The sequence below is a fragment of the Salmo salar genome, chromosome ssa06 (assembly GCF_905237065.1).
Source record: "Salmo salar chromosome ssa06, Ssal_v3.1, whole genome shotgun sequence".
NCBI classification, from domain to species: Eukaryota; Metazoa; Chordata; class Actinopteri; order Salmoniformes; family Salmonidae; genus Salmo; species Salmo salar.
This window is the reverse complement of record NC_059447.1, coordinates 65,194,704-65,220,653: the sequence shown is the minus strand read 5'-3', so window position 1 is coordinate 65,220,653 and position 25,950 is coordinate 65,194,704. Positions and strand designations below refer to the sequence as shown.

Genomic DNA, 25,950 nt, shown 5'->3' with positions numbered 1-25,950 from the left:
GGTGAGAACCAAGAGCCTCCTAGGTTTTGTATTGAAGTCAATGTACCATGGTGCTACCTTGCAGAGTGCTGTTGAGGCTACTGTAGACCTTCATTGCAAAACAGTGTGTTTTATTCAATCATTTGGTGACGTGAATATATTTTGTTTGTTTTCTAAAAAGGATAACTTAAATGTCTGACCATTTTTATTTGTATGAAATTCACTAGGGAGGATAGTCCTCCCCTTCCTTCTCTGAGGAGCCTCCACTGTATACATACAGTTTACACTACAGTGTGGACTGCAGTTGTACACATATTAAACACTATCCTGACAATGACATGTTTCGTCGAGCATCACATCGACTGAAGCTGTTTCATTGACTGAAGCTAAATTATATCAACTGAAATTAAGGAATTTTATATGTATATGATATGTATATTTTGTGACATTGAGACATTAGGGGGAAATTGATGGGCACAAATGCTCTAAAATATTTGCATTGACAATCAAATAGCTAGTATAAGCTATTTGAAGGCAACCTGTTTACACATGGACATGAAGGGCATCAGACACCTGTGAATCATTAAATAAATTAGGTAAAAAAATGAGAAACCCTCACAACAGGATTGCTCTTAATGTAAGGCAAAGGCATTGTAAGGTCAATGACTAAATTAAGCAGATTTTTTTTGTCACCATGGGAGTTGCTGTGTATACAGCAATATACAATATATATACAGCAACATAAAACAATCTGTTTTATCAGAAGCAGTATGTACTTATACTTTTTTATAGAAGTCTGCTGGGTTAGTATAATGTAAATCCACGTGATTAACTGACCCTTTTAGTTTCACTTTCTTATTATAAGAATTCAGTGAGTTCAGAGAATATTTCAAGAGTGAAAGTAGATGCCGCAACAGACGCGGTGCAGAAGCAGGTTGGTATGCACCTTGATGTTCTGCGGTAGTGCACACTGTTTAGGACAAACTGTAATTTCACCGTCTTGCTTGTGTTCTCACGCATCTGCTTTCGTATTACATTGAAGATCAGATCATCTTTGTGAGGCTCTGCAGCGTCAACTAAAATTGAAAATGAGCAACAAGGTAAGAATAGTACAAAAAATATATATCATTAATAATAACCAGATAAATGTTTACTTTGAATAATTTTTCGAACCAGCACTTATTAAAGTAGACCTATGTATTTCTCTTTCCAAGGTAAACTATCTGCCACCTGCAGATGCACCCCAAGGTAAGCTAAAGGACTATGCATGTGACACCTTCACAATCTTACCTTATTAATGCAAAGAGGAAATCCAGAAACACTTGGAGGATAGTGGAAGTTGATAAAAGTGTTTCTTTACTGTTTCAGCACATAGCCTTCCACAGGAATTTACAGATGGATTTTATATGTGGTGATACTGATGGTTTGTTGGCACTGGTGGTTTGTTTACATAGCAGGTTATAATGACTAAAGTAGCAGGTTAGGAGAATTAACGTGGCGTACTTACCATTACATGCTGACCAAACCTGAGGTGCGCGTAATCAGCATGTTAGGCAGAAGAGGCATTTGCCTCAGGCTTCACATCATCAAGGGGACTCATGAGCTGGGCATATTTAATATATATATTTAAATAAATGTCAGATTTTACTTTTCGTAGCAGGTTAGGAGAATTAACGTAGAAGGTTAGGAATATTAGGTTACGGTTAGGGTTAGCTAAAATGACAAAAAATGACAAAAGCTGGATCCCTTCCAGCCGTGCTGCAGGCCCGTGCATTGTTTCACACAATATGATTGCAAACGTGACCTTCATTGAAAGTCAGCTGCAGCACGGGCAGAGAAAAGAAAAAGAAAGATTACATTTTTACAGAAAAATTACATAAATTAACGCATTTCTTTAGTTAAAAGAAAGGTGTCGCTGATAATACTGCCATCATCGTCGAGGCAGAGTACACGACGGAGACGAGCACAGACACAGGGTAATTCCACTGTAAAAAAAAATATTGAAATTCAGAGCTATCTTATATCGCTCAGATATAAGACACTTCCAAACATACCCACTTTTAACTTAATGTTTTACTTTTACGTTTCTATGGGATAATAGCAGTAAGGCCAAATTCAATGTTTCATCAAATAATTGTTTATGTTTTGGTGGCGACGCAACTGCGACCCCTATTGATTTTTTGTGGCCCCCACCGCCATCAACGTTGCCCATCGCTGTTCTAGGTGGTTACAATACGCATTTCTTTAGTAAAAAGACAGGTGCTGCTGATAACACTGCCATTGTCATCGAGGCAGAGGACATGTATGTGTAGCCCTTGTATCTGGCATGTCATACTCATTTTGATCAGACAGCATCAGATACATGGGCTAAATATAGTAAGAATGAGGGATGCTGTTTCGCTCACTTGGATGCTTTCTTCTGTGATAGTTTCAGCCACTTGCGAATTGAAGGAAAGATTTTGGATGAACGTGCGAAGGTAACCTGCATTTCTTTTGTTAAAAGTAAAGTAAATTATGTCATTCTATATTTAGCTGATATGGGAGCAAATACAGCATATCTAATTAGGAAAATGTTTAATTTAATTATAAATCTGATTATTCCACATGGAGATGTGGGAAGCTAAAAGCTAGCTAGCTTGCAGTGTTAATCACTTGCTAGAAAGTGAAGACAAGATAAGAGACTTTTCTTTTGCTTTCACCACAAATGAGAAGACAACAAGAAAACCCAATAATCCACCCCAAAAGGTATTTTGTTAAGAAGTAATAACTAATGATTACAGGCTATTGTAAAATGATAGAACCTGCAGTAGCCAACTAGCTAGCCATGTGATTTTTTTTCTTTGTGACCAAAACATAACGTCCTATTTTTAGCTGATATAGAAATGAATACACTTGTAAACATATCAAACTGGGATAATGTTTTATGTTACACTGGCTAAATCTGATGAAGACGTGGAAAGCTAAAAAGGCTAGCTAGCTTGTTATGTTTTTAACCAGGCTGCCAGCTAGCTACTAGCAAAGGAAGGTGACTCTTCCTTGTTTCATAAAATGTAAACAAAAATACAAAACTTTGCCATCTCCCCCATGTGAATGGGAGTTGGACCGGTGAGCATTTCATGTTAGCAAAAGGTGACCACTACTTCAAAAATCCCACTCCACCCACGTACACCGACGCACATAGATCAATGGAGTGGAGCTTGTAGTAACCTTAACCCTAACCCTTTTCCTAACCTTAACCTCATTCTCCTACTTGCTACATTAATGATCTTAAACTGCCACATTAATTCTGCTAACCTGCTACTTTGGTTATCCTTTCTGGCTATATAAACAAACCACCAATGCTGTCAAACCATCAATATCACCACACCAGCCATCTTGTTATGTATAAAAGGCCCCTCCATCTTCTTCGATGAGGTTTTAGCAATGGCGGTTGGCATCCAATATGTTGCATTATCACAACCTACTAGACTGGAGTACTACTCCCTTATACTTTGCTTGAAAAATAATAATAAATAAACAAATACCCTACCATCTAACACTACACTCACAAAACAAATTTTAAAAAATACAAAAATACCACCCTACTCCACTATTTAAATCTATTTAGCCCTACCTCATGCCAACAACCTGAAAGGATGGGACATCACCACTTAAGACACCCTGTAACTCTTCTGATGTCAAGTCTCACACACCCAAATACTTCTCTGCAGCTGCCACCACAACCTCAATTTCCTGCGACTTACGTTCCATCCCTGCAGTACAGTTGATAACCATTAATATAAACGCTAAAAATCCAATCTTACTGGAACATATATCACTTGTTGGCCTATCCCTCTGTACTGGTACAGATCTACTACTCACACCACTCCTCTCAAGAACACTCCCACTTCTTCTACTTTTTTACTGCCTCAGCATATCACAACGTCTGCACTACTCTAACCCTGGAAACCTCAACCTGCCTCTCTTGCACAGGGCATTTCTGATCCACAGCCCCATGGGCACTACTACAATTAACACTGTGGCATACAGCAGGTCAGCCACCAGGGAGAGACTCGTCAAGACCTGGTGACAGACGGAGTCTACATCACGATGGCTCCCTCTGGGACGTGCTAGGTCTCGACGGGTTCTCTGGGAAGGACTAATTATGGTTGGTGAGTAATCAAGGGGCTGATGGCTCATCAGCTGGGTGAGTCCCATAAAGCTGAGAGAAGGGCAGCACATAGGGGAAGGGACTGGGGGAAAGAGAGGTTACTCCCCATATAGTCGCGTTCAGTCCCAGAGATAACGGAGGACAAGACCCTGGAGGAGACCTATTCTTTTCTTTTCATTTGTTATTTATATAAACACCCTTGAAACCGAGCTAATCCAAATCTGTCGGTGTCTGATCTGTGTAAACATCTTCACCAAACCCCCTGGTCTGCCACAAGTGGTGGAGAATGCGAGTAAGTCGGATAACGTGGTCAGATCAGGGTTGATGTTTACACAGCATCAGCATGGACGAGTTGATAGCTCAGTTCGCCCGGGACCAACAAGCACAACAGGCGGTTCAGGAACGAATGCTGGAGGAACAGCTGCTACAAAAAGTCCGCCTTGTTGAGGAAATCAGGAAGCTACAAGGAGGAGCGCCTACTGAATCACATCCAAACCAGTTTTTAATCAAGCTAACAGAAGACAACGACATTGAAACATACCTCTGCACGTTTAAACAGACAGCACTACGGGAAGGACGGCCAAGGCTGAAGTGGGCAAGTTTGCTGGCCCCATTCCTCTCCGGGAACGCCCAAAAGGCACATTGGGACCTTAGCGACGAACAAGCGGTTAACTACAACGGTCTAAAACCGGAGATACTCAGCTGGTACGGGTACAGCCTGGCCCATTGTGCCCAACTGTTCCACGACTGGAGGTTCGTGGCCGACGTCTCCCCCTGAGCCCAGATGAACGACCTACTGCGCATCACCAGGGCATGGCTCCTAACTGACATATCCACCCTCTCCATCCTAGACAAAGTGGTCCTGGATCGCTTCTTACGGGTGCTACCCCATGACATGAACAGGGCAGCAAGTCTATGCTCGCCCCAGACCTTGGAGGGCCTCCTGGGAGCAGTGGAGACGCATCAGAATACTGAGGCCCTGCTGAGGGGGGGCCGAGTCGGGGACCCGTCCGAGGGGATAGAATGCACAGCCCCAACACTGTATATCCCGAACCGACAGTTGGCAGGGCCGTAGACCTGTGGAGAGATGGCTGAGAGAGAGCCGATCCGCCGCCGACGACCCCAGGTGGATGGAGACCAAAGGAGGTGTTTTGAGTGTCGCACCCGGGGGCACCTTGCCTGGAATTGCCCGGCTCGAGAGGAGTCAATGCCATCAGCCAGCCCCGGAGGGGTGGTGGGCCACACAGTGAACTACGTCACCTCCTGTTGGGCACACCACAAACCAACGGCACCCTTGGTCTCGGTGAAGGTCGATGGACACGATACGGATGCTCTATTATACTCTGGGAGTGTGGTTACGCTCGTAGCCACGAGCCTGCTGGCCCAGGGTACCGAACGTGGTAGGGAGATGTCAGTTTCCTGTGTCCACGGTGACACAAAGCGCTATCCAACTGTACAGGCCAATATCGTGAAGCCACAAGGGAGCTGCCAGATGATGGTGGTTGCCGTACTGGAGTTGCAGGTACCCCTCCTCGTGGGACTAGATTGTCCGCTGTTCGCGGCACTGTGGAGGCACGAGTTGAGGAAAAAGGTACGAGCTGGCCGAAGACGAGAGCGAGGACGACCCATCGCCAGCGCGGCCTGTAAGCAAGCGGTGGACAAACCCGTATCTACGGGTCCGGAGTCAGTCGGAGGGGGTGCAGGAACCCGACCCCCCTCGTGAACAACCGGAGGAGGAGGCCATCCTCCCCTTCATTGATTTCGTGGGAGCAGCCGAGACACCCGCTGGGGTGTCCGAAATTGAAAGGATCCGAAATTGAAAGCCGCCGCAGCGGTGGATGGACAGCTACTTCCGGGGGTGTGTGACTGATGATACCCCCATTTCCAAATCAAGAATAACCTTTTGTATCAGGTGTCACGTCTACAGGGGGAATTTCGAGAGGGACTGTTGCTGCCCCAACGTTACGTGGGAACCGTTCTTCAGCTGGCCTTCACCCACCTGTTAGGGGCGCAACTGGGAATGGAGAAGACCCGGGAACGGATCGCTGCCCGGTACCACTGGCCCGGGATGAGGAGGGCCGTGGAAGACTATTGTCACAGCTGCCCGGAGTGTCAAATCACTGCCCCAAAAGCACACTTCCAAACCCCGCTGGCTCCCCTACCGATCATCGGGGTGCCCTTTGAACGCATGGACATGGACATAGTGGGACCCCTGGTAAAAACAGCACGAGGGCAACGGTACATCCTAGTAATAGCAGATTATGCCACCCGGTATCCCGAGGCCATTCTACTATGGGTGGCGGTATCCAAGGGAATCGCCCGGGAGCTGTTCCACCTCTTTAGCCGGGTGGGCATCCCGAACGAGATCCTGACAGACCAAGGTACTGGGTTTATGTCCCGCCTTATGAAAGACTTGTGTGCTCTCCTGCAGATCAAGCAGATACGGACCTCCGTCTTTCACCCGCAGACGGATGGGCTCGTCGAGCGGTTCAATAAAATGCTCAAACAAATGCTGCGGTAGGTCATCGAGCAGGACAGGAAGAACTGGGACCAGCTACTAACCCACCTAATGTTCTCGATCCGAGAACTAACCCAGTCATCCACCGGGGTTTCCCCTTTCGAACTCCTCTACAGGAGGAGGCCACGCGGCCTCCTGGACCTTGCCAAGGAGGTGTGGGAAGCACAACCGACCCCCTGACGCAGCATGGTAGAACACATGGAGACGATGAGGGAGCGGATGACAGCCATATGGCCAGTGGTAAGGGAACATATAGAGTTGGCCCAACGCGCCCAAGCCCAGGTCTACAATCCGGGAACCCAGCCCCGAGAGTTCCAGGTAGGAGACAAGGTGTTGGCCTTAATCCCCATGGCCGAAAATAAGTTCCTGGCAACATGGCACAGGCCGTACACGGTGCTAGAGAAGCTAGGACCCGTAAATTACCGCGTAAGGCAGTCGGGTAGACGGAAACCCCAACAGATTTACCACGTGAACCTATTGAAGAAGTGGCACGAGAGGACAGCCTTGGCCGTGTTATGGTCAGGACCCAGGACGCCAACGGTATCAGTGGCGGTCCCGAGCATTGAGGACCTCGACCCAGCCCAGAAGCAAGTGTTCTGGGAGCTCATCGGTCGGGCCGCACGACCCTCATTGAACACCACGTCAGCACCCGGCCCGGGGAAACGGTAGGAAAGAGTCCATATTGGATTCCCGAGGCCCGAAGGAAGGCCGTGAAGCAGGAAGTAGAGGTGATGCTGAGGATGGGGGTCGTTTTAAGAATCTCACAGTGCATTGTGTAGCCCCATCGTGTTGGTGCCTAAACCAGACGGTAGCCTGTGCTTCTGTTATGATTTCCGGGTGTGAACAAAATTATGTTTTACTTGTAATGGGGACATATGTAAATGACAACAAAATAACCTTTTGGTCAGTGTGTGTGTGTGTGTGTGTGTGTGTGTGTGTGTGTGTGTGTGTGTTTTCAACTATTTAACTGTACTAGAATGCTTAAAAGGCCGCAAAAACGTTCGGTTATCGGTATCGTTTTTTTGGGGCAAGGAAAATATCGGCTTTCGGTATCGGGGGAAAATGTAATATCGGTGCATCCCTAAAAATGACTCTTCTGTTTCACCTCTCTCACCAGCCTGTCTGCGTCGCACCAAACGACGAGCATCACAAACACCAGGAATCTTCCCCTTCAGTTGGTCAACTTTTGCATTTACTGCTACCCCAGTAATCACTCCTTTCAATGGTGCCCTTTTCTTGAGAGCAAAACATTTCACATTTCTTGCCCCATTCGTTTAATGCAGAGCACCTTCTCCCTCTGACCAGCAGAAACACAATTATCACAAGACCACCTCTGGTTACCCTCACCGATTCCACAGCAACCAACTCTGTTTTCACCCACCTTGAAACCACAAATGGATCAGCCAAAAGGCAATGGTCCACTTTTTCCAAAAATTCACTCCTACTGTCAGACTCATCTTTATCCTGACCCTCGATGCAAGCCTCGTGCTCCGAGAACTTCACCACACCTACCACCTCCGATACCTCGCCCTCATTCACTTCGATTTATCCTCCTGTCTTCAGCTCACTCTGCTTACACTTTCTACCATTCCTCTTTGACAAACCATCTCCCTTTTCCCCCATTTTTAATCAACTCAAGCTCACCATCTTCCTACCTCTCTCTCTCTCTCTTAGACCTTCTCTGCCTCACCATATTAGTCCTCACCATCTTCCTTCCCTCCATTAGTCCTCCGTATTCCAAGTGTACGTCTCCTTATGATAATACTGCACTTCTCCTGACATACATCTTGTTCTTGCCTTCTCAAGGGACGCCATTTAACCGGCTGTCACAATCTCTGTACAATCAGCACAAACCCCTCGGGATGTAGCACTCAACAGTGCATCCCACTTGTAAAGCAGCTGGTTCGTCTTGAAGTTATTCTTTATCAAAAGCTACACTTTTCAATGTCAAACAAGCACGCTCTCCGTCTTCCTTCTCCGACGTGCTCCTACAATGTCCAAAACACCAACCCCAAAGACCCCTCCATTATTCTGCCTGTAAATTTAACTTCTTTGGGAAAGGGGGGCAGTATTGAGTAGCTTGGATGAAAAGCGTGCCCAAAGTAAAATTCCTGCTACTCAGGCCCAAAAGCTAGAATATGCATATAATTAGTAGATTTGGATAGAACACTCTGAAGTTTCTAAAACTGTTTGAATGATGTCTGTGAGTATAACAGAACTCATATGGCAGGCAAAAACCTGAGAAAAATCCAACCAGGAAGTTGGAAATCTGAGGTTTGTAGTTTTTCAAGTGATTGCCTCTCCAATATACAGTGTCTGTGGGGTCATTTCCACTTCCTAAGGCTTCCACAAAATGTCAACAGTCTTTAGAATGTTGTTTCAGGTTTCTACTGTGAATGGGCAGAGAATAAGAGCTGATTGTATCAGGTGTCCCAAAATAAGGCATGAGCTCAGTCACGCGCGCAGTGGAGAGAGTGAGCTGAGTCCCTTTTCATTTATGAAGACAATGGAATTGTCCGGTTGGAATATTATTGAATATTTATGATAAAAACATTCTCAAGATTGATTCTATACATCGTTTGACATGTTTCTACGAACAGTAATGTAATTATTTTGACTTTTCGTCTGGACTAAACTCGCGCGCTTAGTGAATTTGGAATGCTGGACTAAACGCAACGAACAAAATGGAGGTATTTGGACATAAAGATTAACTTTATCGAACAAAATGAACATTTATTGTGGAACTGGGAATTCCTGGGAGTGCATTCCGATGAAGATCATCAAAGGTAAGTGAATATTTACAATGCTATTTCTGAATTTTGTTGACTCCAACATGGCAGGTATCTGTATGGCTTGTTTTGGTGACTGAGCACTGTACTCAGATTATTGCAAAGTGTGCTTTCACCGTAAAGCTTTTTTGAAATCTGACACAGCGGTTGCATTAAGGAGAAGTTTATCTTTAATTCTGTGCATAACACTTGTATCTTTTATCAAAGTTTATGATGAGTATTTCTGTAATATGTGTGCTCATTGTGCTCATTCACCGGAAGTTTTGGAGGCAAAACATTTCTGAACATTACGCGCCAATGTAAAATGGGTGTCACGTCCTGACCAGTAAAGGGGTCATTTGTCATTGTAGTATGGTCAGGGCGTGGCAGGGGATGTTGTTTTTGTGTGTTTTGGGGTTGGTTTATTTAGAGGGGATTTGTTCTAGTTTTTATTTTCTAGGTTCGTTTTCTATGTGTGGCCGAGTATGGTTTCCAATCAGAGGCAGGTTTCTTTCGTTGTCTCTGATTGGAAGCCATACTTAGGCAGCCCTTTTTTCCTTTGGGTTTGTGGGTGGTTGTTTTCTGTATAGCCTGTGTGCCTTACGGAACTGTTTCGTCATTTGTTTATTTTTGTTTGAGTGTTCTCTCTAATAAAGAAAGAAGATGAGCACTATACCTGCTGCGCCTTGGTCTGTCCCTTACGACGCTTATGACAATGGGCTTATTGGATATAAATATGAACTTTATTGAGCAAAACATACATGTATTGTGTAACATGAAGTCCTATGAGTGCCATCTGATGAAGATCATCAAAGGTTAGTGATTCATTTTAGCTGTATTTCTGGTTTTGTGACGCCTCTCCTTGCTTGGAAAATGGCTGTGTGGTTTTTCTTGTCTAGGTGCTGTCCTAACATAATCTAATGTTATGCTTTCGCCGTGAAGCCTTTTTGAAATCGGACACTGTGGTTGGATTAACGAGAAGTCTATCTTTAAAATGGCGTATAATACTTGTATGTGTGAGAAATTTGAATTATGAGATTTTTGTTGTTTTGAATTTGGCGCTCTGCTATTTCACTGGCTGTTGGTGGGCTAGCGTCCCACATATCCCAGAGAGGTTTTAAAACCTTTGTGGTAGATGGTGAAATGCATTGGTTTTGCCTTTTAACAATAAAGAAGCACCTTTTATTGATTTTCACCGCCCTCCAATACATGTACCTTGGTTTGAGTTTGAGGTAGCAGCAGTGTTCCCTTCACATTGCCTTATTATGAAGTATTGGGATATTTGTTTTTGTTAGATGCTATCACCAACAATGCCGAAGATCCAAGCCAACCTCATGCAAATGTAGACCCTGAAATTCAGGACAGTGCAAGAGAAGACAGAAATGAACTTCCCCCAGGGGCCAAGGATGTTGAACTTAAAAGCAAAAAACAAGAGGTATGAATAAGTGCAACAGATAACATACTATGGTCTTGTTCTATGAGATGTTCTTAATGTCAAACCTATTGTGAATTTGTCTTTGAATGGCCAAAAATATCAACCTCTCTTTTTCAGGCAAAAAGGCCTAGTACTACTCCAGAACCAACCAAACAGCCCTCTCCAGCTGCTGTTAAAGCAACTGAAGGTAGCATTATGAGTTGTGACTTGTTTACTGTAAGGGCCCAATCCTCCTGAGATTCATCAGTACTCAAACTGCCGTCAGATCATGCACTGATGGAGACATGGGGATATTTGTTTGTTAGATGCTGTCATCAAGGAGGCCAGAGACTCAACAGGTGAAGATCCAAACCCGCTTCATGCAGATATAGACACTGGAGTTCAAGATAGTACAAGAGAAGACAAAAACAAACCTCCTGCAGTCCCCTGGGATTTAAAACTTCAAAGCAAAACTACAGAGGTAGGTATCAACTATACTGAATGAGAACATATCAAAGTTCTCTAAAGAATGTTATGAACCACTAAATCACCTTTTTTCTAGACAAGTAAGCCCACTATTCCAGAAGAGACTAGTCAGCCCTCCCCAGCTGCTGCAACACTTGAAGGTACAGTGACCATGTAGAGAATACATTTTCACACTTTATTTAGGCTCTGCATTGTCATTAAAGCTACAACCAGTAAGATTTCCTGCTGTTTAATGGTCACTTCAATTAATGATACATTCCAGATGATGTATTGTAACTTGTTCTCTTGCAAACCAAGTGGTCCACAGACTCCGGATTACTAAATATTGTTTTTAGATGCGACTAACGAGGCTACTGATGAGGCTACTAACGACGACACTGTATTTCACAACCTTACAAGAGCAGATGGAAACCATCCCCCAGCCCCCAAGAATGTTGAACATGAAAGCAAAACTAAAGAGGTAGGTTACAGGCTACAGCTAATGATTAACATTTTCTAAGAGGTGCTGTGGATGTTTGTTGTTGGAGTTATATCATTAATCGTTTTTCCATAGGTAATAAAGTCTTCGACAATGTGCCTTCACATTGGAATTTGACATAGGAAAACATGTAGAATGTTCTGGACCAATAAAGTCTCAACATCTCCTTTCTAGAAAAATAGGACTACTGCTCCAGAGATAACCAACCAGCCCCGCCCAGCTGCAGCACAAACACCTGCAGGTATCTAAAGTGATTAATAGGGACACTTTATTTGGGCTATGCATTGTCATCCAATACCTGCTAAATGCTGCATTTTCTTGTCATTGTCATTCAGTGCTCACTCACTGCTGTTTTTTTTCTATTGATTTTTAGATGCTGTTAACGATGCTGACGAACGTCCTCCAGGTCCCAAAAACTCTGTGAATACAAGGCAACCTAAACAGGTTGGCATGAAGGCTACAGCTATGACCATTTTCTTCTAGGCATTCTGTTGATGTTTGATAACTAATAGAGTTCCTCATAACTCATAGACATTAGAAATCACATTGAATGACATATAACAGTCTGCTTATGGCGATTATGTTGGACTTTTGAAATGAATATTTCCCCCAACAATTAACACAGGGTCTTTTCTATTATTTTTTCAAAGGAAACTAAACTTTTCTTTCTGTTGCAGCAGGACTATCAAACAAGTAAGTACTGTTGTAAATGTAACATTAATATAATATGTTGCAGAACAAATCGGTGTCATAGGGCCTTTTGAAACGGTTATCTACTGTCAAGCAGGGTGTTCCCTTCAAGGTAATCAATATCCATGAAACCATGTTAAAAGTGGTTATCATGGAATAGGCTGAGGGTTCATCCACTGACGTGAATACTTGTGGGTTGATCAGAGTGAGCAGGGCTTAAAGATCTGACAATCCTCTCTAGTTTACCTCAGACATTTCCTGTATCTCTATAGGGTCGACGATGGACAAATTCTTCACTGTAGTGACTGGGAATACTCTGGGGTCTCATGAGGAATTAATTCATCGTCTCGCTGCCAAAAGACACTTAACTGAAGTGACGTCACTAGAGGAGAGTGATGTCATCCTGGCATTCTGTCCCATTGTCTCTCGTGCTGGGACTGATGTTGAAGCAGCACTGCAGCAGATTCCAGGTAATCAATATCCATGAAGAACATTGTCAAAACGTTAATGATTCATTAATCAGGTATGTTTACGTGATTATTGTTACTGTTATCCCCTCTCTCTTGACAGCTGGTAAACCAGCCATTCTGGTAGTGCTGCATCACACCTTCAACTCAGACTACACTGTACCTGACAGTAGCAGACTAGTGACCAGAGAGGATGTAATACTCACAGTGGACTGTCTCTTCCATGAGAGCAAAGGACTACTGGAGTGTCCTCGCAATAAAGAAGCAATTAGAAAGATTCTGGACAGGCCAGAAATACAGCCAAAGGTAGTTTCTTATTCTTGTCAGCAAACAACTTATTATTAAATACAATACACATTCAAAAACAGAGATCTGACACCAAAAACATTTTATTATTAAATGTGTTATTGTAAAAAGCAATGCCTTCATTGTGGAGGATGGAAAATCTGTGTGGGTGGGGTTCAGACTTTTGGGACTATTCCATAGGTTACATTATGCAGAGCAAGCTAAATGAAGAAGGAAAGCAAATAGGAGTTGACGATGTACTGTGAAAACATGTCCTTTTTGTCTTTGTTTGTTTTTTTACAGAACAAAGATCAGTGGGCCAGACTGGTATGTCCATTTTTTGTAAATTACACATTTCTAAATAACATACTGTATTGACCCATTTTAATATAACTTTCTTTGAGAAATGTGTTCTGTATGTTCATGATTCCTAAAATGTTTGTCCTGAAAGTGAAACTAATATACAGATGTAGGCCTAGATAAGTAGTGCAGATATAAAACTCAACTTATTTGGCATCTTTCTAATACATGATTTTCTTATCTTTCTCCAGAGGAAGATTCTCTGGATCTGCGGTGTTATTGGTGTAGGCTGGGGCATTTACACTTCTTATAGAAGGATTAGAGAAATATCCTTAACTTTTTGCAATAAAACGTTTCCAATTTATACATAAATCTACGTTAATTAAACAGCTGTAGGGGGAGTGCCAGTTGTATTTCACATCAGATATCAATTTTCCAATGTGATAACCTTGAAAAAATTAAAGGAACATAGAGGACCAGCGAATTGCTTTGTCATCTTTCCCACCAACACCAACACAAATTATAAAATGAAATAAAATCTTATGTCACATGCGCCGAATACAACAGGTGTAAACCTTACAGTGAAATGCATACTTAAAAGCCCTCAATCAACACTGCAGTAAAAAAAAAGGGGGGAAGTGTTACGTAAAAGAGATACAGTTGAAGTCAGAAGTTTACATACACTTAGGTTGGAGTCATTAAAACTCATTTTTCAACCACTCCACAAATTTCTTGTTAACAAACTATCGTTTTTGCAAGTCGGTTAGTACATCTACTTTGTGCATGACACAAGTCATTTTTACAACAATAAGCTGACTGTGCATTTAAACAGCTTGGAAAATTCCAGAAAACGATGTCATGGCTTTAGAAGCTTCTGATAGGCTAATTGACATCATTTGAGTCAATTGGAGGTGTACCTGTGGATGTTTCAAGGCCTACCTTCAAACTCAATGCCTCTTTGCTTGACGTCATGGGAAAATCAGCTAAGATCTCAGAAAAAAAATTGTAGACCTCCACAAGTCTGATTCATCTTTGGGAGCAATTTCCAAACGCCTGAAGGTACCACGTTCATCTGTACAAACAATAGTACACAAGTATATACACCACGGAACCACGCAGCCGTCATACCGCTCAGAAAGGAGACGCGTTCTGTCTCCTAGAGATGAACGTACTTTGGTGTGAAAAGTGAAAATCAATCCCAGAACAACAGCAAAGGACCTTGTGAAGATGTTGGAGGTAACTGGTGCAAAAGTATCTATATCCACAGTAAAACGAGTCCTATATCCACATAACCTAGCCATAATGACCATCGTTATGTTTGGAGGAAAAAGGGGGAGGCTTGCAAGCCGGAGAACACCATCCCAACCGTGAAGCATGGGGGTGGCAGCATCATGTTGTGGGGGTGCTTTTCTGCAGGAGGGACTGGTGCACTTTACAAAATAGATGGCATCATGAGGGAGGAAAATTATATAGCTATATTGATGCAACATCAAGACATCAGTCAGGAAGTTAAAGCTTGGTCGCAAATAGGTCTTCCAAACGGACAATGACCCCAAGCATACTTCCTTCAAAGTTGTGGCAAAATGGCTTAAGGACAACAAAGTCAAGGTATTGGAGTGGCCATCCAAGCCCTGACCTCAATCCTATAGAAAATGTGTGGGCAGAACTGAAAAAGTGTGTGCTAGCAAGGAGGCCTACAAACCTGACTCAGTTACACCAGCTCTGTCAGGAGGAATGGGCCAAAGTTCACCCAACTTATTGTGGGAAGCTTGTGGAAGGCTACCCGAAACGTTTGACCCAAGTTAAACAATTTAACCTGTTGGGGCTACAGGTTAGCAATGAACCCCGAGCCGGGATTGCTAACAAGGCTGGAAATTCAAAACATCAAAAATCTAATAATTTCAATTTCTCAAACAATCAACTATTTTACACAATTTAAATGATAAACATCTCCTTAATCTAACCACATTGTTCGATTTTCAAAGAGGCTTTACGGCAAAAGCATAAAGTTAGATTATGTTAGGACAGTACATAGCCACAAAAGTACAAACATCCATTTTCAATTCAAGGTCAGGCGTCACCAAAAGCAGAAACCAGCTTGAATTATGCACTAACTTTTGTCAATCTCCATCAGATGACACTCCTAGGACATTATGTTATACAATACATGCATTTTTTGTTCCATCAAGTTCATATTTATATCCAAAAACAGCATTTTACAGTAGCGTGAAATTCAGATTTTTTTCTTCTCTGAAATGCTTCCGGTGAACATAACAAAATTACTATTCGAAAACATTGGTAAATTATAATATTGTCATTCAAAGAATAATATATTATCATCTCGTAATTGCTACCGAATGGCCAGATCTCAAAATAACTTTACTGGGAAATCACATTTTGCAATAAACGGGGTGCTATGCTAAGAACAACAGGCTATGCTATACAGTTAGCATCATCTAAAATCGATAATAACATTGTAAATATCCCCTTACCTTTGATTATCTCCATCAGAAGGCAGGCATCCCAGGTCCGGAAGGCATCCCAGGTCCGGAACAAATGTGGTTTCTTTTGACAAAGTTCATAATTTATGTCCAAATAACACCAAGTACTTAGCGTTCATTATGCTCCCACAAAACGTGGTGGGGAAACTGTAAAATCACGCCGAAAAGCTAAAAAAACCTAGTAAATAATCTATTTATGTTCGTTCAAACATGTCAAATGTTGTTTAGCATTAATCTTTTGGTCCATTTTTAACGTTAAACATCAGTAATATTTTCACACAACCTATCCTATGTCTAGATAAACAATGAAGACAAAACTCACGTTTCTCAGATTTATGCGCAGGCGCAAAAAAATGAAGTGATGATATGTCAACTTCCTTGGATTCTAATTTGCTCTCTGTTTATCATAGACGCTTCAAACAACTTTATAAAGATCGTTGACATCTAGTGGAAGCCGTAGGTGTTGCGAAATGAATCCTTTCTCACTATGGTATCTATAAAACAATGACACTAAATAGTACAGTCACAAAATTCACATTTTTTTTGGGATCTATTTTTCACAGGTTTTTGCCTGCAATATGAGTTTTGTTATACTTACAGACACCATTCAAACTGTTTTAGAAAATTCAGAGTGTTTTCTATCCGAATGTGTTAATAATATGCATATCCTAGCTTCTGAGTTGGTGTAGGAGGCAGTTAAAAATGGGCACATATTTTTTTCAAAATGTCTCAATACTGCCCCCGAGCCCCAACATTAAAGGCAATGCTACCAAATACACTGGGAATGTGATGAAAGAAATAAAAGCTGAAATAAATAATTCTCAACTATTATTCGGACTTTTCACATTCTTAAAATAAACTGGTGATCCTAACATACCTAAGACGGGGAATTGTTACTAGGATTAAATGTCAGGAATTGTGAAAAACTGAGTTTAAATGTATTTGGCTAAGGTGTATGTAAACTTCCGATTTCAACTGTACATGTAGGTAGAGTTAAAGTGATTGACTATGCATAGAGAGTAGCAGCAGCGTAAAAGATGGGGGGTGGTTGGACAATGCAAATAGTCTGGGTAGCCATTTGATGAGCTGTTCAGGAGTCTTATGGCTTGGGGGTAGAAGCTGTTAAGAAGCCTTTTGAATCTAGACTTGGCGCTCCGGTGCCGCTTGCCGTGCTGTAGCAGAGAGAACAGTCTATGACTAGGGTGGCTGTAGTCTGACAATTTTTAGGGCCTTCCTCTGACATGCCTAGTATAGAGGTCCTGGATGGCAGGAAGCTTGGCCCCAGAGAAGTACTGGGCCGTACGCACTACCCTCTGTTGTGCCTTGCGGCCTCCATAATTCTTAAATTAAATTAAGAAGTTTGGAACCACCAAGGCTCTTCCTAGAGCTGGCCAAAGGGCCAAACTGAGCAATCAGGGGAGAAGGGCCTTGGTCAGGGAGGTGACCAAGAACCTGACGGTCACTCTGACAGAGCTCTAAAGTTCCTCTGTGGAGATGGAAGAAACTTCCAGAAGGACAACCATATCTGCAGCACTCCACCAACCAGGTGTAACAGTGGAAAGGTGTTGGGACTGTTTTTGGGACAGCTTTATTTAGGCTCTAACAGTTTATGGGCACCATGTTTTACCTTTATAGTCCAATGAATGTATTGTTTAGTGTTGTGTAGTGGCTTTGCTGGCATGCATCTAAAACATATTTTTTGAGTTTGCCCCACCAAGATTTACATGCTTAAATAGCCACTGTTGAGTTGTCTAGTGCTATTCAACTGGTAACTTTCCATGGCTGTCTTGTGTTCCTCTTCTCACGGCGCACAAAGGAGTTATTTGGTACTGGCTCCTTATCTCTTTGGGAACCAGAGGCCTAGCTCAAGGTTGAAATCTTCTTGCAGCTAAATAGGCTTTTAGGAACTCATCAGTCCCCTCTCTTAGACATATAGTCTGTGAGAACTTGTGTACAATGCTTCAAGGAAGTGGAGCCAAGTATCCATTATCTCTCATGTAAGCTTGACACCCATTTAGGAGAAGCAAGCAGCTCTTTGTGTAAGAAGAAGTATATAATGACTGTGTCCGACTCTAACTTTGAGTTTCCTCTCTGATTTATCCTGAGTGTGATCTCCCTTGCAATTGCTTGAATAAACTCTTATTAACTGGATAATGAGCTCTGCATGCTCCTTGAAATGAGATTTCCTCAACAATGTTTACTATGTTACGTCTAGTCTATGAGACCAGGTTAATTTGCTCTACTAAGTTGAGTGTGGCACTGGTGGCACCTTTCCATCCTTCCCTGCTCCTTCAGTAATCAAGGTATTGGCCTAGTCCTACAAGCTAGCTACCTTGCTTTGTTTTGTGGTTGTGTCCATTGTGTGGCTCTCACTAACTCTATTGTATCAAATAAAATAAAAATGTTATTGGTCACATACACATATTTAGCAGATGTTATTGTGGGTGTAGCGAAACGCTTGTGTTCCTAGCTTCAACAGTGCAGTAGTATCTAACAATACAGAAAAATCTAAAGGTAAAAGAAAATAAGAAATATACAAATATTAGATTGAGCAATGTTGGAGTGGCATTGACTAAAATTCTGTAGAATAGAATACAGTATATACATGAGATGAGTAAAGCAGTATGTAAACATTATTTAAGTGACTAGTGTTTCATTATTAAAGTGGTCAGTGATTCCAAGTCTATGTATATGGGGCAGGGTTGCGTAACCTGCTCCATCACTAGCCGATGCCGGTTAGCGATGGCTATTTAACAGTCGGATGGCCTTGAGACAGAAGCTGTTTTTCAGTCTCTCAGTCCCAGCTTTGATGCACCTGTACTGACCTCACCTTCTGGATGATAGTGTTTCCCAACTCCAGTTCTCAAGTATCCCCAACATTTTTGGTGAAGCCCCGGACAAACTCACTTGATTCAACTCATTGAGGGCTTAATGATCAGTTGAGTCAGGTGTGCTTGTCCGGGGAAACAAGAATGTGTACTGTTGGGGGTACTGCAGGACAGGAGTAGGGCTGTTGGGGGTACTGCAGGACAGGAGTAGGGCTGTTGGGGGTACTGCAGGACAGGAGTAGGGCTGTTGGGGGTACTGCAGGACTGGAGTAGGGCTGTTGGGGGTACTGCAGGACAGGAGTAGGGCTGTTGGGGGTACTGCAGGACAGGAGTAGGGCTGTTGGGGGTACTGCAGGACAGGAGTAGGGCTGTTGGGGTACTGCAGGACTGGAGTAGGGCTGTTGGGGGTACTGCAGGACTGGAGTAGGGCTGTTGGGGGTACTGGAGGACTGGAGTTGGGCTGACCTTATCCTGACTCCGTCTGTTTGTGCCATCCTGCCAATTCCTTGTCACTCATGGTGATGCCAACGGTTTGGCTTGACAATGACAGCAATGGAGTTGGCAAGAGCACACATCTGGGACCAGGCTACAGACACCTAGCCAACTCACACTGCATTACAAACACACACATTAACTGCACTACGCCCCAGCCCTCTTGGCCCTCATCACAGTGGACTACCACCTGGCTATCTTCATCACTGTGATGCTGGCCAGGAAACTGGTGTGGACCAGAGTGTCAGAGGTACTACACCTTCTATATATATCTCTCTCGCTATGGGCCAGGAGACTCGTTATTACATTTGAAAGGACAAAAAAAGCTATTACATTATGGACTACTCAATAATGGAGCTAAGATTGTCCACTCCTGATTAAGTATATCCAGTCATCAGTCTTTTACATCTTGTTTAAATGCCAGTAGATTACCTAATGACATATACACTGAGTATACCAAACAATATTGAGTTGCACCCCCCTCCTGACACCTTTCGCCCTCAGAACAGCCTTAATTCGTCGGGGTATGGCCTCTACAAGGTGTCGAAAATATTCCACAGGGATGCTGGCCCATGTTGACTCCAATGCTTCCCACAGTTGTGTTGAGTTGGCTGGTGCACCATTCTTGATACACACAGGAAACTGTTGAGTGTGAAAACCCCAGAAGAGTTGCAGTTCTTGACACAAACCGGTGCGCCTGGCACCTACTACCATACCCCGTTCAAAGGTACTTTATTTAAAAAATATATTTATTTAAACTTTAACTTCTTCAGGATCGGTGGCTCCCCACGAGACGGTTGAGCTAACGTAGGCTAATGCGATTAGCATGAGGTTGTAAGTAACAAGAACATTTCCCAGGACATAGACATATCTGAAATTGGCAGAAAGCTTAAATTCTTGTTCATCTAACGGCACTGTCCAATTTATAGTAGCTATTACAGTGAAAGAATACCATGCTGTTGTTTGAGGAGAGTGCACAGCTTTGAACTTGAAACATTATTAATAAACAAATTAGGCACATTTGGCCAGTCTTGATACAAAATCTTGAACAGAAATGCAATGGTTCATTAGATCAGTCTAAAACGTTGCACAACCACTGCTGCCATCTAGTGGCAAATTTAAATTGCACTTTTACCAGATCTAATGTGTTATATTCTCCGACATTCCTTTCACATTACCACAAACTTCAAAGTGTTTCCTTTAAAATGGTACCAAGAATATGCATATCCTTGCTTCAGGGTCTGAGCTACAGGCAGTTAGATTTGGGTGTCTTTTTAGGCGATCCTTAAGCGTTAACTAGGCAAGTCAGTTAAGAACAAATTCTTATATACAATGAATGCCTACCCTGGCCAAACCCTCCCCTAACCCAGACGAGGCTAGGGTCTGTAGTGACGCCTCTAGCACTGAGATGCAGTGCCTTAGACCGCTGCGCCACTCTGTAGCATAAAGATGCACTATGCAGAAATCTTTCTGCCATTTCCTGGTTGCTAAAATGTACCATCTAAACCGCTGTTAAATATATTTTGCATAACCAAAAATATTGTACTTTCAGCTGTTTGAAGCTGGTTTACAAAACCAAAAGTAAAAGACGCAAAACCGAAACTGAAACACGGGAAGCATAGAAATAACATTTTATGTGAATTTAGTTGGTTCGCCGAAAAAGTGACATACACTACATGGCCAAAAGTATGTGGACAACCCTTCAAAATTAGTGGATTTGGCTATTTCAGCCACACCCGTTGTTGACATATGTATAAAATCGAGCACACAGCCATGCAATCTCCATAGACAAACAATGGCACTAGAATGGCCTTACTGAAGAGCTCATTGACTTAACATGGCACCGTCATAGGATGCCACCTTTGAAACAAGTCAGTTTGTGAAATTTCTGCACGTCTAGAGCTGCCCCAATCAACTGTAAGTGCTGTTATTGTGAAGTGGAAACAACGGCTCAGCCGCGAAGTGGTAAGCCACACAAGCTCACAGAGCGGCACCGCCGAGTGCTGAAGCGTGTAGCGTGTAAAAATTGTCTCTCCTCAGTTGCAACATTCACTACAGAGTTCCAAACTGCCTCTGGAAGCAACATCAGGACAAGAACTGTTCGTCGGGAGCGTCATGAAATGGGTTTCCATGGCCGAGCAGCTGCACACAAGCCTAAGATAACCATGGGCAATGCCAAGCGTCGGCTGGAGTGGTGTAAAGCTCACAGCCATTGGACTCTGGAGCAGTGGAAAGACGTTCTCTGGAGTGATGAATCACGCTTCACCATCTGGTAGTCTGACAGACTAATCTGGGTTTTGGCGGATGCCAGGAGAACACTACCTGCCTGAATGCATAGTGCCAACTGTAAAATTTGGTGGAGGAGAATTAATGGTCTGGGGCTGTTTTTCATGGTTCGGGCTAGGCCACTTAGTGATGTAAAGTACTTAAGTAGTACTTTCAAGTATTTTTACTTAAGTAGTTTACTTTATTTATATTTGACATTTACTTTACTACATTCCTAAAGAAAATGATGTACTTTCTACTCCATACATTTCCCCTGACAGCCAAATGTACTCGTTACATTTTGAATGCTTAGCAGGACAGGAAAATGGTCTAATTCACACACTTATCAAGAGAACATTCCTGGTCATCCCTACTGCCTCTAATCTGGCAAACTCAAACACATGCTTCGTTTGTAAATGACGTCTGAGTGTTGGAGTGTGCCCTTGGCTATCTGTAAATAAAAAAAATAAGATCATGGTGCCGTTTGGTTTGCTTAATATAAGGAATTTGAATTGATTTATACTTTTACTTTTGATACTTAATATATTTGAGCAATTACATTTACTTTGATACTTAAGTATATTTAAAACCAAATACTTTTAGACTTTGACTCATGTAGGATTTTACTGGGGGACATTCACTTTTACTTGAGTCATTTTCTATTAATGCAACTAAAAGTACACAAGTATGACAATTGGTACTTTTTTCACCACTGCACTTATTTCCAGTGAAGGGAAATCTTAACACTACAACATACAATGACATTCTAGACGATTCTGTGCAACCAACTTTGTGGCAACAGTTTGGGGAAGGCCCTTTCCTGTTTCAGCATGACAATGCCCCTCTGCACAAAGCAAGGTCCATACAGAAATGGTTTGTCGAGATCTGTGTGGGAGAACTTGACTGGCCTGCACAAAGCCCTGACCTCAACTCCATCAAACACCTTTGGGATGAAATGGAACACCGACTGCGAGCCAGGTTTAATCCCTCAACATTAGTCCCCGTGCTCACTAATGCTCGTGGCTAAATGTAAGCAAGTTCCAACATCTAGTGGAAGCCTTCTTAGAAGAGTGGAGGCTGTTATAGCAGCAAAGGGGGGACCAACTCCATATTAATGCCCATGATTTTGGAATGAGATGTTCGACGAGCAGGTCTCCACATACTTTTGGTAATGTAGTGTATTTCAGCTCTAAATCTTTTGTCTTGCCCATTCACCATCTGAAGGATTAAAAATAATTATTTAACCTGTTTCCTCCCATTCATCTACACTGATTGAAGTAGTTTAACAAGTGACGTCAATAAGGGATAATAGCTGTCACCTGGATTCACCTAGTGAGTCTATGTCATGGAAAGAGCAGGTGTTTTAAAAAAGTTAATTTCCATATGACAAAAGTTTGCCAAAGAGAGGTAAACTATCGCTTCAACCCAGGTACCAACAAGGAGCTTCACTGCAGTAAAAACACTGGCCAGACTCCAGCCTGGCATTGGCTGGACTTAGAACCAGTCCTGCAGGTCTCTAAATTCTCTGTCTACAATGATCCCTGGTGCTCTCTAAGTAATGATCTCCCACACAGTGACTCTGTCAATGATTGTTCCTTGGCCAGTGGGTGCATAATGGGTAATCCCATACACACACTGACAGTTTGGCACACTCTCAAAGAAATACCAATCCCAGGTAGCCATTTCCAAGAATACGAAATCGCTGACATGGTGGAATAATACTGGCAACATAATGTAATATATACTGAAATGGACTGGATTTATGTCTCTTTCATCTGAGAGTGGAGGACTGCCGTACCCGAGTTGGAGATATGGCCCCAGTAAGGAGAGTCAAACTCATATTCAGCCTTCAGAATCTGCTCAAAGAGCTTGGAGTCATTCTCGTCATAGAATGGAGGGCATCCACACAAACTGTGTTGGGGCAAGAGTACAGAGGCATCCTGTGAGATGTGACATGTTTGAATTATTTTGTAAAAAATTAATCCCATCATTCTCCTTTTTTTTATGAAATCACTGATCTGACATGAGTTTACTGGTGAGTTTACTGGTGTAAGCCATGAAATGTACACCTTGCTTTGACCCTATCCAATTGTGTTATACAGTACCAGTCAAAAGTTTGGACACACCTACTCATTTTTCTTTATTTTTACAATTTTCTACATTGTAGAATAATCCAAACCCAATGTTGCAATTGACTGGTTGGTATCGCTGCTTGGATTCAAGTGACACTGACAGAAGATTGACTAGGGGTATTTAATTGCCACTGGTTTAGACCTGCTGACACTTTGGCTAAAATGTCTGCTGACTACTGTAGTCTTACTGCAACATTTATGGACTACTGTAGTTTTACCTCCCCTAATGTTTCTCTTTATCCAAATGTTGCAATTGACTGGTTGGCATCTCTGCTTGGATTCAAACTTCCTGCTACAAACGGTTGAGATATGAAGGAGGTTATTGCACTGATGTGTATTTTTATTTTATTGACAGGCCAGGGGTGATCCATAGATTAGGGCGGGGTGATAAATAATTGCCTACTTGACATCCTGCTCTGCAACATAACTGAAAACAACCCCCAACTAAGCAAAAAGAAAAATAAGCTACAGGGTAAATATAATGAAATATGTAGGCTTACATTTAACTTATGCTACTGTGGGCTACTGCTTATTATTGTAGTTGCACGAAAGTGAACGTTTTAGATTGCTCCATATTTCCAAATGGTTTATGTAATTAAGTAAATAAAAAATGTTCTTATTACATAAAACAGAGGCATATATTTGAAGTTGATATATACCGTGCTTGATACTCTCAACACAAAGAAGCGATTCTGGAGAGGATGTTGCACAGAGGTCCAAGGTGAGAGAACACTTGTGTTTCTGGGAAAGAGACCAGATGACATTAACATCATAGTTTTATGTACAATGTGATCAGATGTAATACATGATACAGTATAAGTACTACTCTAATAAACGTTCTTTATCTCTGTAGAGGTGAAATTCTTCACTGTAACAACTGCGAATACTGGGACGTCTCATGAGGACTTTACAGGGTGTCTTACTACAGGAAGAGGTTTAACTGAAGTGACGAAGGAAGAGAATGATGTCATCCTGGCTTTCTGTTCCATCATCTCTCGTGCTGGGACTGATATTGAAGTAGCACTGCAGCAGATTCCAGGATATCAATATGAATGCTTGTCCTAGATTTAAGGAGCTGATACTTAAAGAGCAATTGAACGATCTGAACCCAATAGTAGGGATTGATCAGATTTTTCACTCCTTTCAAACCACATGTACTGCAACCTACACTCCTTACAAACCACATGTACTGCACTCCTTACCCCAAAAAATTCTGTACCTAAGTAGATTGTAATTATCTGTTTTCCTGAATGATTTCTTGTTCTTGTCTGTCCCCATCTCTTGACAGCTGGTAAACCTGTCATTCTGGTAGTGCTGCATCACACCTTCGACTCAGACTACACTGTACCTGACAGTAGCAGACTAGTGACCAGAGAGGATGTAATACTCACAGTGGACTGTCTCTTTCATGAGAGCCAGGAACTATAGGAGTGTCATTGCATTGAAAAGTAGTCAAAAAGATTCTGAAGAGGTATAACATGCAACCAAAGGTAAGCCATTTCACTTGTATTCCACATGATGGCGATAGAGTTGAATACTGGTGGATACTTATTGTTGACACAAGAGATACATTCTCATTGCTTTCCATACAAACATTCACATATGTTACCCTCTTTGCAGAAGAATCTGCTGCTCAGCTCCTGTGCCTGTTGGTGTTGCTGTTCCACTGACAATGATATAAACACTCGCCTTGTGAATCAAGATGACTGATACTGGATTATACACCAGTGGAGGTCAGTGCCTTTTATGAGGAGGGAGGAGTTTTTTTTTGCAATGAGCAATGCCTTATTTCTATTACAGCATATTCCATTCATATTCCATTCACCCAGCTCAATGTAACGTCGATAGGTTTAGGCTACAACGTGATACTTACATTTTCCCTATACCCATCATGAGGTTGTTACAACCTAGCCTGAATGAAAGTTTACAACGTAGCTGCACCCAGGTCAAGAGAAAATGTTGAGGTGACAGACAGCGACACATTCAAAACCACCTTGCACACTCTTGCCTGCATCTAGAGTTTCTATTGGACAAATTCAGGTATGTTTATCCCTGTTTCGTTCCATTTGCTTCCGTTTAAGAAGTGTTTTTCAACAGAGTCGGTGGAATGAATACACCCCTAATCACGTGTAAACAGTTCACTCACCTTTTCTCTTCATTTGTGGACTTCAATGCACACAACATCAGCAGTATGCGA

At 42.4% G+C, this 25,950-nt stretch overlaps 1 protein-coding gene across 12 annotated transcripts; it reads left to right on the top strand.

Moving 5' to 3' along the window:
• Window positions 1–755: 755 nt before the first annotated feature.
• LOC123723919 (protein IWS1 homolog) lies at window positions 756–25,196 on the top strand. 12 transcript variants are annotated; one of them, XM_045720853.1, is made up of 15 exons: window positions 756–913; window positions 1,022–1,079; window positions 1,194–1,227; window positions 10,711–10,850; window positions 10,968–11,037; window positions 11,156–11,310; window positions 11,392–11,455; window positions 11,651–11,775; window positions 11,968–12,034; window positions 12,167–12,237; window positions 12,444–12,486; window positions 12,756–12,953; window positions 13,054–13,256; window positions 13,539–13,562; window positions 13,787–14,014. In XM_045720853.1, the coding sequence occupies exons 1-15, from the start codon at window positions 885–887 to the stop codon at window positions 13,904–13,906; spliced, it is 1,401 nt and encodes a 466-aa protein (XP_045576809.1). In that variant the 5' UTR covers window positions 756–884; the 3' UTR covers window positions 13,907–14,014. The 12 variants fall into 12 exon arrangements, with proteins under 12 accessions (XP_045576809.1, XP_045576819.1, XP_045576820.1 ...); XM_045720858.1 differs by having other exon boundaries at window positions 855–913; window positions 11,720–11,775; window positions 12,474–12,486; XM_045720856.1 differs by having other exon boundaries at window positions 855–913; window positions 11,720–11,775.
• Window positions 25,197–25,950: the final 754 nt, after the last annotated feature.